Consider the following 12,768-nt stretch of genomic DNA (forward strand, 5'->3'; position numbering starts at 1 on the left):
CCTTCACTGGACTTCCTCCAGTAGACCCATGTCTCTCTTGTATTGGGGAGCCCAGCACTGGACCCAGCACTCCAGATGTGGCATCAATAAGGCTGAATAGAGGAGGAGGATCACCTCTTTCGACCTGCTGGCAATGTTCTTCCTAATGCAGCCTAGGTTACCATTGATGTTCTTGACAAGGCACTTTCAAGGGCACATTGCTAGCTAGTCAACTTCTTGTCCACCAGGACCCCCAGGTCCTTCTCTGCAAAGCTGCTCTCCAACTGGATGGACTCTAGCCTGTACTGGTGCATGGGGTTGTTCCTCCCCAGGCGCAGGACTTTACATTTGCTTTTGTTGAACTTCATGAAGTTCCTGTCAGTCCATTTCTCTAGCTCACTGAGGTCCCTCTGAATGGCAGCACAGCCATCCAGTGCATCAATGACTCCTCCCAGTTTTGTATCATCTGCAGCCTTGCTGAGGGTGCACTTGATCTCATCATGTAGGTCATTAATGAAGACATTATCCATATTGGCCACCTTATCTTGGGGGACACTACTACTGACTGGCTGGACTTTGTGCTGCTGCTTTGAGCACAGCAGTTCAGCCAGTTTTCAGTCCACTTCACTGCTCTTTTATCTAGCCTGTACTTCTTTAGCTTGTGTATGAGCTTGTTTGTTTAGACAGATCAACCCTCAGCCTTATTCTGCACCTTTCTTCCACCAAGTCACAGCCACAGCTTCTGATGTTGGAAGGGAAGTACTCTGGGTTGTAACCCTAGCAAATAAAAGTTAATTTTCTCAACTCCATTATTTGAACATGATGAAAACTCTTCTTTCATCTAGTCTCCAGGTTTGCATCTGTGTCTTCATACCAATCAAATCTACTGTAACCTAATGAACAAAAATACTGAAAAAATTTTCCTTCCAGACACTTAAATTGAGGTAAGCTACCTCCTAACATTAGCAATAACAGTGATCACTGGGAGACACAAGCTAAAGTAAAATAGGATACCTTTAAAAAGGAATAGAAACCCTTTAAGAAGGAGGCATTTGAAAAGAGACTTAGCAGGAGATCCAATACTGCATTGTTCCATAACATTCTCTAAAAATTTTCTTACGCCTTTTTGCCCTTTAGGTGAAGCTTAATGAAAGGATCATAGCTACTGAGCAAGGACTGCTGATTCGCTCTGTCCAAGACACTGATCGAGGACTTTACCACTGCATTGCAACAGAGAACAGCTTCAAGCAAACCTTAGCCAAGATCAATTTCAAAGTGTTGGATTCAGAGATGGTGGCCTTCATGACTGACAAGTGGTCCCCTTGGACCTGGGCCAGTTCGGTACGAGCACTGCAGTTCCACCCAAAGGACTTTGTGGGAGCTTTCAGCCATTCAGAAATGCAGATGATTAATCAGTACTGCAAAGACAGTAGACAGCAAGGTCAGCAAAGGGAAGAATCACAGAAGATGAGAGGGGACTACAGCAAATTAAAGGCCCTTATTAATAGTAGGAAAAGTAGAAATAGGAGGAATCAGTTACCTGGATCTTAATTTTATTTTGCAGCAATAGATATCTTTGTCCTCACTGTAGGGGGCTTATATTTGTCTGTTGAGAACAAATTTGAGCAAACTTGATAAAAATTTAAATGAAAATCCAACAAGCCTCAGAAAAGATTCTCCTCACAATAATATGCAGTGTAACTTAACTAAATAAAAATATTGGAGTATTTTATTTCCTAGATGCTTACTGACACTAGGTTGAGCCCTGTCCTAGAAGCAAAACTGAGTATTTATCTTAAACCAGATTCACATTTGACATCTCAATATTTAATAGAAATGTTTAAAAAATCAATACATTATCTTGTGACTCTGGAACTGTACCAAACAGGCTCGTGGTGAAAGAATCTGGGTTAAGATGCATGCTCAGAGTAGGATGGTACTAAGATTTCCTTGCACTGCATATGAGAACATGAGTTTCTACTTGTTTACGGTTCAATACTGGGTTTACAACTTTCACTCATTGTTCAAATCATGTGAATGCATGCAGATAGGAAGCGAGTAAAGTATAGTAGAAATGTTTCATTCAGAGGTCAAATGAAGGAACAAGTAGGAGAACAGAAATGAATAATTTTTTTTATACTTTATCAGAGGAAACACTGATTATTGTGCATAGTATGAGTTGTAATAAATTAATAAGTTCTGGAATGTAACTTAAAATATGTCTGCTCATATTGATTTCTATTAATATAGGATGTCCTATAACACTACATAGCTGTATAAGTGGCACAAAGCTAACATGAGAATGTTCATTGTAGGTACAATTTTGAAAAGCACCTAAGTGACTTAGGTATTTTAGCTATTTTTCAAAGAGTTATACTCCAAGTTTTTCAAATGCAAAGTGTGGGTGTACTGTACAGTTTACTCAAAAACTAAACTCACAGATTATCTTTAAAGTGTTCCATGATTAAATTGGAGCTGGTCTGCAATGCAGAAACAAGTCATGAGCATGTTCTGATGTTGAATCTGAAAAATTTTGAAAAAACATTATTTTTTTTCAACTGTTTTAACATGGTTGCTTTAAACATTCAAGATATGTTTGTTAAAAATTTTAAATTAAAGCATTTCCATTTTTCAGTCTTTTTACCCTTTTTCTTTCTAGTGTTCTTTTTCTAATTTACCCCGTTCTGTCAGCTTTCTGCTGAGAAGAGCAGGAAAGGAAAAAAAAACAAGAAAGGGGAAAATAAAACTGAAAAAATGGTTTTGGTCAAAACCTCAAAAAAATGTATTTTTAAAGGCATATTTAAACAAAAATGTTTTTGTGTATGAAGCAGCTGTCAGCTGTAATGAAGTATGTTTAGTTGAAAACTGAGTAAGTGTGCATCTATCAAACCATCCTAGGAAAAGCTATCACCTTTTTTGATCAGCACTAATGCCAAAAAGTAGCAACAAATCTTGGTCACTTCACTATGTGAGAGGGTTCTGGAATCCAATGGGTCTGTTCACAGGAGCTGCATAACAGGGGTTAAATATGTATGACCTTAGAAAGATGATGTTTTATTCCCTGATATTTTATGTTGCTATACAACAATATAAGCTAACTAATTATGTTCAGCTGAAGAAAACGTAAATTTCTAAGCACATGAGGGAAAATAACTTCTGAACCCAGAGAAGATTTAAAAAAATTGTTTTTAAAAAGTTATTAGTTCCAGTAACAGATGATACTGTATTTAGAAGTATAGTTTTAAACATTTTTATGAACGTTTGTTGAAACTCTTTGGGCATTATTTTGATTCTGCTTCTATTAGACTACACTGGGAGTAACTCTACAGGAATTAGAGAATATCTCTGGATTTATGCCAGTGTAAATTAAGATCTAGTGCAATGGAGTTAACTCTGGTATTTAACTGACACCAGAGTTGGATATGTCACTTTATCACCATCTGACGCAGAATAGCTGGGAAAAGGGCCCTGATCAAACCACTTAAACATTGTCTCTAAGTCCCTTTGAGTCTGGTGGGAGCTCTTGGACCTGACTGCATGTGCTTACTACTTGCTTCAAAGCGGATAGCAATGCTTACATGTTACCACGTAGTTAAGTGCTCTTCTTAATCAAAGCTGAAATGCATATTTATGCAATACGCAGCCACTGGTATCTGTGGTCCTTCCTTATGGAAACCGTAGGGAAACTTTGACTTCAGTGAGCTTGGATCTGACTCCAAAAGCTGGCAAAGCAGATTCTGGGGAGGGAAAGAGAGATGAGCTTTTTCCTAGCTGACTTTCAGTGCAGCAAATTACTTTTTCTTTTTTTGAGGATGAGTGACTTCTGAAGTGCTTAAGTTACAAACCAAAAATTTGAGTGCCACAAAATGAAACTACCTCCTAGAATGACATTAGTGCATATGCTCTGTATGCTACCATGCTCTTCCTCATTTCCCCAGCAGATTCACTGCAGAGTTAGTGGATATTAATGTCTATTGTGAGGATCATAATTCTTTCCAGATGAAATACAGTGATTAATAATATTTAAGGGTACAATTTACTCTTTAAGTGGTTAGGTACAGTGATATTTTAATAGGCCCCCATTAGGCCTCGGAAATTATAGTTACACTGTTTTCTAATAGAACATTGGCAATAGGGGATTCCGTTAAAACAATCAGCATAGCTCAGAGTTTCATATGATTCTAAAATAATATTTTTAAAGCTGCTTCATATACCATTATTATGGTATGACTGTTTAAGGGATTACACTTAAACTAACATTTTTTCTGCTGCATGAAAACTTCAGCATATATATATATATATTAAAAAAAAAGCTTCTGTCGATGTGTAACCGGTCCAAGCTTCCATGCTTTTGCAGACTTCCCCTGTGTATAGAGTAGTCGGGAACCAGGTTCTCAGCTGGTATAAACTCACGTAACTTCCTTGCTGTCCATTTAGGTACTATGGTTTATACCAGCTAAGGGTTTGGCCCTAAATGTACAGAATAGACAGACAGCGATTTTATTTGCTTAATAGCCCCTCTATTGTGGGTAACACCAAAACTTAGGACTGTAATATTGTTTGTGCTATTTAATACTTCCTATTTTGAGTATTACTAAATAATGTATATAATTCTATTCCTTAAAAAATACAAAAGCAAAATGACTTCTAGACACAATTTCACCAAATGTAAAGATACGTTCTCTGCTATTTTTTTGGCTATTTTTGTTTTGTGTAGTTTGTAAAGTTTGCTGAAACCTTGACTTAATGATGTGTTCTTTGCAATTGTTGTTATTGTAGATATGTGTGTTTTATTAAGAAAATGCTGGTTTTTTAAGTGTAGGTATGTGTATAAGTTCTTAGCATGATGAAACTGTAATTACAGTGAATATGCATTATATAGTGTGTAAGAAGAACAAAATGTAGTATAACATAGTGCTATTTAATTGACTATCTAAAATACTATTTGCCTGACAAAATAAAGTGTGTTGCAACAACTTAAAACTTTGTTCTGTTTTTCCCTTTATAGATATGTGCTGAAAATAAGGAACTTTATTTCTTTATCTGAAGAGTAATCCCATATGCTTTCATAAGTGATCCAAGAAAATGCCCCAGCTGAGGTATTATACCTGATCAGTTTTTTGCAAATATTCCAGACCCAGCGCTCAGTCACAGAGATTTCTGGAATAGATGAGAATGCAGAGACAAACTCTTTCAGAAATGATCCTGTTTGAAGACCCTGCATATGAACAGGTCCACATTTTTCCATTGTAAAGCAAATTCAATGGCAAGTGTTTTTTCTACTGAGCCAATGAGAAACGCCTGACTTTACAAAAGACGAGTGAAGTGCAAATGCTTTCTGGTTTTATTTCACTGGGGAAAAAAAAGGCATTCTGTGGAAAGCTGCAAAGAAAACCTTTTGTTTGGGTGAGATTTTTCTTTCAGTTCAGCCACGAGGCATTCACCAAGCGGCTCTGCAGGCGAGGCAGAACGAGGGGGCTGCGTCCTCGGGAGCTGCAGCGCGCTATCCCCTTTCCTCGCTTGTCCTCCGAGGGAAGTCACCTGCCTGACACCTCCAGTGCCCTCTTTTTTCCTGCGTGTATTGTCTTAGCAGTGTCATTATTGCTCTTCTTACATTCTGTTTTTCCAGATGGGTTTTAAAAAGAAAGGGCAGGCCCTGCTCAGTTCTTTGGGACAATAGTTAGAAATTAAATGTCACAAATATTGACCTTCACAACAAGGTTCTGGATCGTTAAACCTGGGTCTTTATTTCCCAAATAGATAGGCTCCTGCAAGGCTTTATGAGGTGTGAGGAGGATAAAATTACCTCACTCCAGGATTTCCATACTGGATAGTTTTAGTCAGCTGTGTTGATACTAGGTAGTTACCTGCTCAGTGCTCAGGCGAGTTTGGGAGAGAACTTGAGGTCCTCAGCAGTCCCACTGCACTCACAAAGTGTCTGGATTGGGCTACAAAAGTCAGGGACTAAAAAACACTTAACACTTTGAGATGAAAACCTTTTCTCAGATCTGATCCTCTGTGTTTAAATCCTGTTCAGTCTTTTGGTGATCTTCTCCCCCTTCTCTTTTTCTCCCACATTCTGCAGGTCCAAGGCAGGTTCATCTGTTTATTGCTTTGCCTCCTTAGCTCCAAGCAGTGGCAAAACATGACATGCAACTTCCGCAGAACATCAGATGTCAGATCATCAAAGATCTGAGTTTTCTCCTTTGTCTTTCAAATGCACATTGGGAATTTTTTTCAACTGGGAGCTACTGCCTTTTCTAATGTTTTTCTTCTGGTGGCGAGCCCTGTTGAGTTACAGCAGAATGCTAATCCCACATATTTACAGAGTCAGTTGCAATGCATCTGCCACGTGCAGCCTCCCGACAGCAGTGCCAAGGGCACCACTACTGCATGGAGCCACAGAAGCCCAGAGGGAACCAGCTGAGGAAGCTGCCTGCACAGGAAGGCCCCGCTAACAGCAGAGTGGTTTGCAACGCTGCAGCCTAATTGTTGCCTATGGAATTAAGTCACCGGCCGTAATTGTGAGGCAGGCCATAAAAGCTGGTTGATGCACCATGACTTCTGTCTAAAGCAATGGACTAGGTCTCAGGAGACCTATTTCTTTATTCTTTGTGCAGCAGCTGGCTTGCTAAGCCCTTCTGTACCCCAAAGTGATCTGGGGAGATGTGACTCCATGTGACCTGAGCCCAAACGAAATTATGCACAGACACTTACCAGCGGGTTCCGTACAGACATGTACATACATAAAATAACATACATACAGAAGAGCTTTCCTTTTCATACAGTATTTGCTAACCCATTTAGCTTCCTTTAACATTAATGTAAGTCTTGTCTCTGTTTTAACATGAACAGAATACGGCATCAAGGTCCAAAGACATCCGTATCTCTGTGGGTAGAACAGCATCTCTGAGGGCATTTTAAAAGACAAATGGGTTGTTCCACAAAAACACTTTCTTCTAATGAATCCCTTTTCTAACTTACTTTCTTCTGCACTATCTCAACGCGATTTTTTTTTAGAGTTAGTAAACTCTAGCACAGCATAAAAAATAAAAAATATGCTATCATTTAACATGTCTAATCTAAACTAAAGACTGAGATTTAAAGATGCCTTGGCATTCTGAACACTCCAAGATATAAATTCAACACAGCTGGCTCAGCAGTCAACAAATAATTACTTTACAGTGATAGACTGTCCTGTATCCCAGGATTCATTATTGGATTCCATATACAGCTTCACAAAGCAAACAGTATTGTATTGTGTATCAGCTTCATTACTTTTGGTTTGAATACCAGCCTTATAAATGAACCAGAATGTTTGCCGAGCTCTGCATTCAAGACAGTTTAGAGCAAGGGATTTCAAAATATCTGGCATTTTACAAAGCTCCAAAATTTCCAGAAGGTTTTTAGGAAAAGCAAAGAAAAACATGGCCAGTTCTGTTGTCCATGGAAAATGAGAGAGTCAATAAGAAACACTGTTTTCTAGCTGAGCAACTTGTAGCATGGGGGAAGAGAAAGCAAAAATAAACTTATTTAACCTTAGGTTTGCAACTCTTTTGGATAGATGTTGTTCCTTGGCTCTTTGCAGTGGTTCTTTTCCCAGTATCTGCTGGAAATGTCTCCATGTCTCCATTTCAAAGGTCCCTAAAACACATAGTGTTTATACTTGCTTTCAAGTTCATGTCTTAGGATACAATGTCCAGGGCATCATTCCTCCTTTTGCCTAATAAGATCTTGGTACAAATAGTATTACATATGCTATAGTATACGTTATCTATAGTATCTCCCTAGGATAGTTTCAGCAAATGATATTATATTTGGAAAAAAAAAATCACGGTGGTTTTTAAGCCTTTACTCAGAATGACAAGCAGATAGGAATAGAACTCCACAGACAGACAAAGCAATGCAACATGCCACAGTTTGTATAAAAACACTATGAATATTGAATTGCTATTGGATAATGGAAAGTTCTTTGAGCCTTGAAGCTCTGTTTCTCCCATAAGTAAAAGCTTACCAAAATTAATGTCTTTCACTGCCCATAGCGAAGGTTGGATTGGGCCCTTAGAGAGCTTTTATGCCTCTCATTTTTTGCTGAAAATTCAACCATCTCCTCTTTTAAAAGCTCTTCTCTTTCTAGGGTTCTTCTCTTCCTTTTCTGTATGCTCTCTTCTTTATTTCTTTCCTCAGCCAAACTCAGACTAGTAGTCCCAGAAGGGCTAGCTTAATTTGGTTGTTTTAAGTACAAACCCCATTCACTACAGTACTCTCTGATATATTACCTATTATAATCTTTAACAGATGCTGCACATTATTGACTTTATCAAGCTTGCCCACTTAATAGTGTTAGTTAACAAACAAATGTAAAGAAGTACTTTGAAGACATTCGAAGGCTTTTGAGCTCATGAATAAATATCAGAACCAGACTACTTACTTGAATGTGTATGTTCACACTCAAAAGACATTTGGGTAATATTTTGTTCTAGTTTTCTCAGGACAGCATTCGTATTGCAGAATATTCCATGTTTCATTCCTAATGACACACATGTCCAAGCTCAAAGATTTTGTTTTGGGAAACTTGAGATAACATAAAGGACTGAGAGGAAAAATATAAATAGATGGTATTAACAGACAAACTATTTGACAGATTGCCAGTCACAAATATATTCATTTAATTTTCCTTTATGAAAAATTATTTTGTAACTCAGAAAGGTCAATAATCAAAAGAATTAGTCTGAGCTATCCAAAGCAGTGGAGCACAAAAAATGTTCCTAAGAATGTGTTGGTTTTTTTTTTTCCTGAGAGATCAAAGGCATTTGCCATGGAAAACAAAGATCACCTTCGTTATTATAGCAACAAATCCAGAATCTTCCTTCACGTATACAGAATAAAAGGACCGCGCAAGTTTTCTTTCCTTTCTAAGATTTCTAAGGGTTAGAAAGATTTATGATATTTACCTATGTATGGATCTGTCACGTGCGGCGCCCTGCACCAAGTAATGTCTGGAACAGTATGCCAGGAAATGGTTAAAGCAAAGAATAACATGCCTGGTGGATTATTTAATGCTGCAGAAGTAGGGGATAATGCGTGCTGCCATTTGGTGACCACCTGGCACTCTGGAGCATGCTAGTTGTCTCCTGTCATCATTGCCGTTGTGCTGCAGCACACACGGGCCAAGGAGCCCTAAATGGAGTTAGAGACGGTTCATTTTCTGGTGTTCCTGGAGACCGGTTAGAGTTTAACAAAGAAAGAAAGAATTGCTTTGCCAGTTTATTCATTCCTGTCAAGAAGGCAAGCTGTTATTTTGAAAGGAGCTAATGACACGATGGCGAAAACCATATAAGCTGAACAGAAACTTCCCCTGCATCCTCCAGCCAACTGTAAAGTCAGCCAGCAGAAATCTTGGAAATTTTACAAGTCCTCCTGCATTGAGAGCACTCAGGTTTGAATGCCAAGAATAAATCTCACTCTGAGGGAAACCTCTGAAATAATTGCTGTTGACCGAGCTTTTACTGATTGGTGAGGGCAGGGCGGATTGTGGCAGATAGTGTCATGCCATAGCAGATGCTGCATCCCTCCTGCCCCATTTGTACCAGATTTTGCCGTACTTGTCACTACATGAAGAAAGGAAGATGGTGCAGACTCCTTCCAAGCGCCGTCGTTATAGTCTGGGAACCTTGGGCCTGTCCTGTGATTCACTCCAGCTACTTTGTGCTATCCCAGAAAGCTGAGACAGCCATAAACACCATTTAACTGGTTGATTAAGTCAGCTTGCAGCTGCTTTTCATCACCAGAATTTTGCAAAGCAACCATGGTGAACCCTTTGGATCTAGGCCATAATTTTAAGCCCCTTTGCTGGGACAAGGCACTAAGCTGCACAAAAACAGCCTTGGGCTTGGAGGGTTGTTGTGATAACCAGGACAGCTCTGATTTACAGGTAATGCTTGACTGAGACCTCTTTCAGTTTAAGATGGGAGAAGCATTTCTGTAATGTTTTCTGAACGCTGCACACATATACTTCATTAAAGAAGGTAGTACTTAAGATATATCACACCTTGCACTTGAAATTTAGCAACAGTAAAAACGCATTGTTCATGGAAGATCCAGAGTCAAGACAGTTCACGTTGAAATACCCTGGGTCCTGTGCAGATGTCATAAACTCCCACATCATCTAACAATTCCCATCCCCAGTTGCGAGAAAAGATTCAGCAAGTATTTCCTTGAAGACAAATCAGACTGCAGCTTGGCCCAATATATTCACATTTGCAGTTTCTTAAGCCAGGTTCCTAGTGAAAACTCCTACTGACTTCAGTCACACAGCTTGGAGGAGTGGGAGCTGAATAAGACCTGTGGGACTTGGCTTTCTGAGAAGTATGTTCACTCCTTTTTTCTGTGTCTGGGGTCTTCTGCTTTCGAAATCTTTCTCAGCACCTGACCATGAGTGCTCTATGTCCTCTCTTTATAAATTCATTCCAAGTCACTAGCAAAACCATTTATTTTCCATGTTACTTATTTTAGGTTACTATGGCCATACAGTCAGGATTTCACAAACACAAAATAACTAGAAATTATTCTGAAGACATATATATTTAATTTAACCAGAGGGAAAATTAGCTTAGTAGTATCAAGACAAAAATCTGAAACGAAACCAGAATTAATTTATTAACCTCCCTTCAGATTCCATCATTATGCAGTAAAAGAGAAATTAAAATACACCCCACTTTTGACTCTGTTTGACAAGTCTCAGTCATAACTGTGGCAAGTTTATTGTTCTCAGTCATCTCCATACCCCAAAACACTGAGATTCCCAAACAACTGGTTTATTACCTCCATGACAAATATTAAGGACGATGCCTAAACAGTTTCTTCACTGGAGGGTCAATCTTATAAAAAGAATCACGTTCATACAGGAATGAACACAGCCCTGAGCCAAATGAAGACGTGCATGAGTCTGCAGTCCTGGCTGTCCTGCAGCTACACTCGTTAGTCCACCAATTACAATGACACTATTATTTGCCAGTTTGATGAAAAGTGACAGTATCGGCCTGTTTGCTGACTTGAAATTGCCTTCAGAGTTAGCTAGGTGGTGCTAGAATACACTTCTGTGTTAAATTAGCGGGCACATGGCTCATATTCTCCTTACTGTTGATCAGAGAGTACTTAAACCTTGTTTTTACAGTCTGCCTCCACGCTTAGAAACTGTGAAATGAGTCAGTTTACAGTTCAGTCCAGGACCTCTTCAGCAACTATTGATTAATTGGATACTGACAAGATTTTAAGGATAGAAATTGAAAAAAATGCACATTTTAAAGATCTCCTTTAATAGGATACAGCTGCTTCGGAATATCCCATTGCCTAGTATTTCTGCAGATTATTTTGTCTTCCTCAATATAGGAGTTTGTATTAGTTCTGCAATTTAATTTTCCTTGCTGCAACAAATCTTGACCTTTGGTCTCTCTAGCTCACTTTGCCGTGCAGTTCTGCGCTCTTCTTTGTTTGTTTGTAACTCACTCGGATGCACTTACTCAAAGGAAGTTGTGATATGGTTCATATGAAAGAGCTGCAGGGACAGTTCAGTGCAGCCTGAATTTATACTTTCATTTGGCTGGTCAGAAAATTGGTTGCAATTCAGAACAAATGTGTCATCCCAGATCTCACACTTCGTTCCACAGACAACTACGCACACACGGCTACAGCTGAAATGAAAACACAAGTCTCAGGGGATATTTAACCTCCAATAGCTTGAAATTCACTTATTACCACCTTTTCCAAATTGCGTACTAGCCTTTTTACAAAGATAAAAAGAGGTTTTGACCTGCTGGAAAATGAGTTTCAGCAAGTAAGTGTAGTGTGTAGACCAATGCAGTCATTGTACTCTGCTTTTGTAAGCAAACAGTTGCTGGTACTTGGCAACTAGTCTTGGGAAGAATTACCTTTTCCAACACCTTCTCGCTCTCTGCGTAAAGCCCATTCAAGTAGCATGCCTACCTCCACACAGGGACTTCTAACAATAAAAGAGAGCTGACTGCAGCTCAGTCATTGACATAAACGTGGTTGTATGTTTGCAAAAGAGCAGAACGATCCTTCTTCTGTCCAGTCTGAAAACTGAAGAAAGGAAGATATGTTGTTTTGCCGCCCATCAGCCAGAGAATGCACAAGAAAAGCAGAGAACTGATACAGAGTAAATACTTCTCTGTTCAGGTAAATATTGATGCAGCTGTTTATAGCACAGTCTACTGAGAAAAACAATACCTCTATCAGGGCAAAGGGCTTTAAAATAAACATTAACACACTTTCGGGATGAGTAAGTTTAAAATGGTTGCAGAAGGAACTGTCACATGAACGTAGCAGTCGTTGATTTATTCACATGGGATCTGCTTCTGTCAGCCTTCCTGCGGAAGAGAGACATTGAGCAAACCTCAGCCCACAGCTTTGGGCTGCTTCGCGGAGAGGAAACTAGAGAGAGACTATGGGCTGGATTTGCGGTGTAGACTGCACAGCCGGGAGAGCCGGGTGCTGGTTTCGCCACTGGTGCGTGGGAGTCCTGTGCGCTGCAGTATTGAAGCTTCAGAGATTTCTTTTCCTCTCTGTGCTCGCTTCCCTGTGCAAAGCCACGCAACCTCAGCAAGGGTCGGGACTTAAACAGCCCTTCCCTGAGATACAGCATGGGACCAGCCTTGGGCTAATAGAGAGAAATGGACTAAGATCTTTTCAGGTCGAGGAGGGGTTGGGAGTTAGCACAATGACCTATGGCTGAAAAGGGACATTGAGATTGTTCCTTCTCTGCCTGTG

The 12,768-nt window shown here is 39.5% G+C and overlaps 1 protein-coding gene across 1 annotated transcript in view; it reads left to right on the forward strand.

The window, feature by feature from the left end:
* SEMA3C (semaphorin 3C) overlaps positions 1 to 4,962 on the forward strand; it is a 123,678-nt gene extending 118,716 nt beyond the window's left edge. The window contains exon 18 of the mRNA XM_026095034.2: positions 1,117 to 4,962. Within this exon, the coding sequence (XP_025950819.1) occupies positions 1,117 to 1,530 (414 nt within the window). The 3' untranslated portion in view covers positions 1,531 to 4,962. The remainder of the gene's footprint in view (positions 1 to 1,116) is intronic.
* Positions 4,963 to 12,768: the final 7,806 nt, after the last annotated feature.

This window comes from Dromaius novaehollandiae, chromosome 1, assembly GCF_036370855.1.
Source record: "Dromaius novaehollandiae isolate bDroNov1 chromosome 1, bDroNov1.hap1, whole genome shotgun sequence".
Classification (NCBI taxonomy): Eukaryota; Metazoa; Chordata; class Aves; order Casuariiformes; family Dromaiidae; genus Dromaius; species Dromaius novaehollandiae.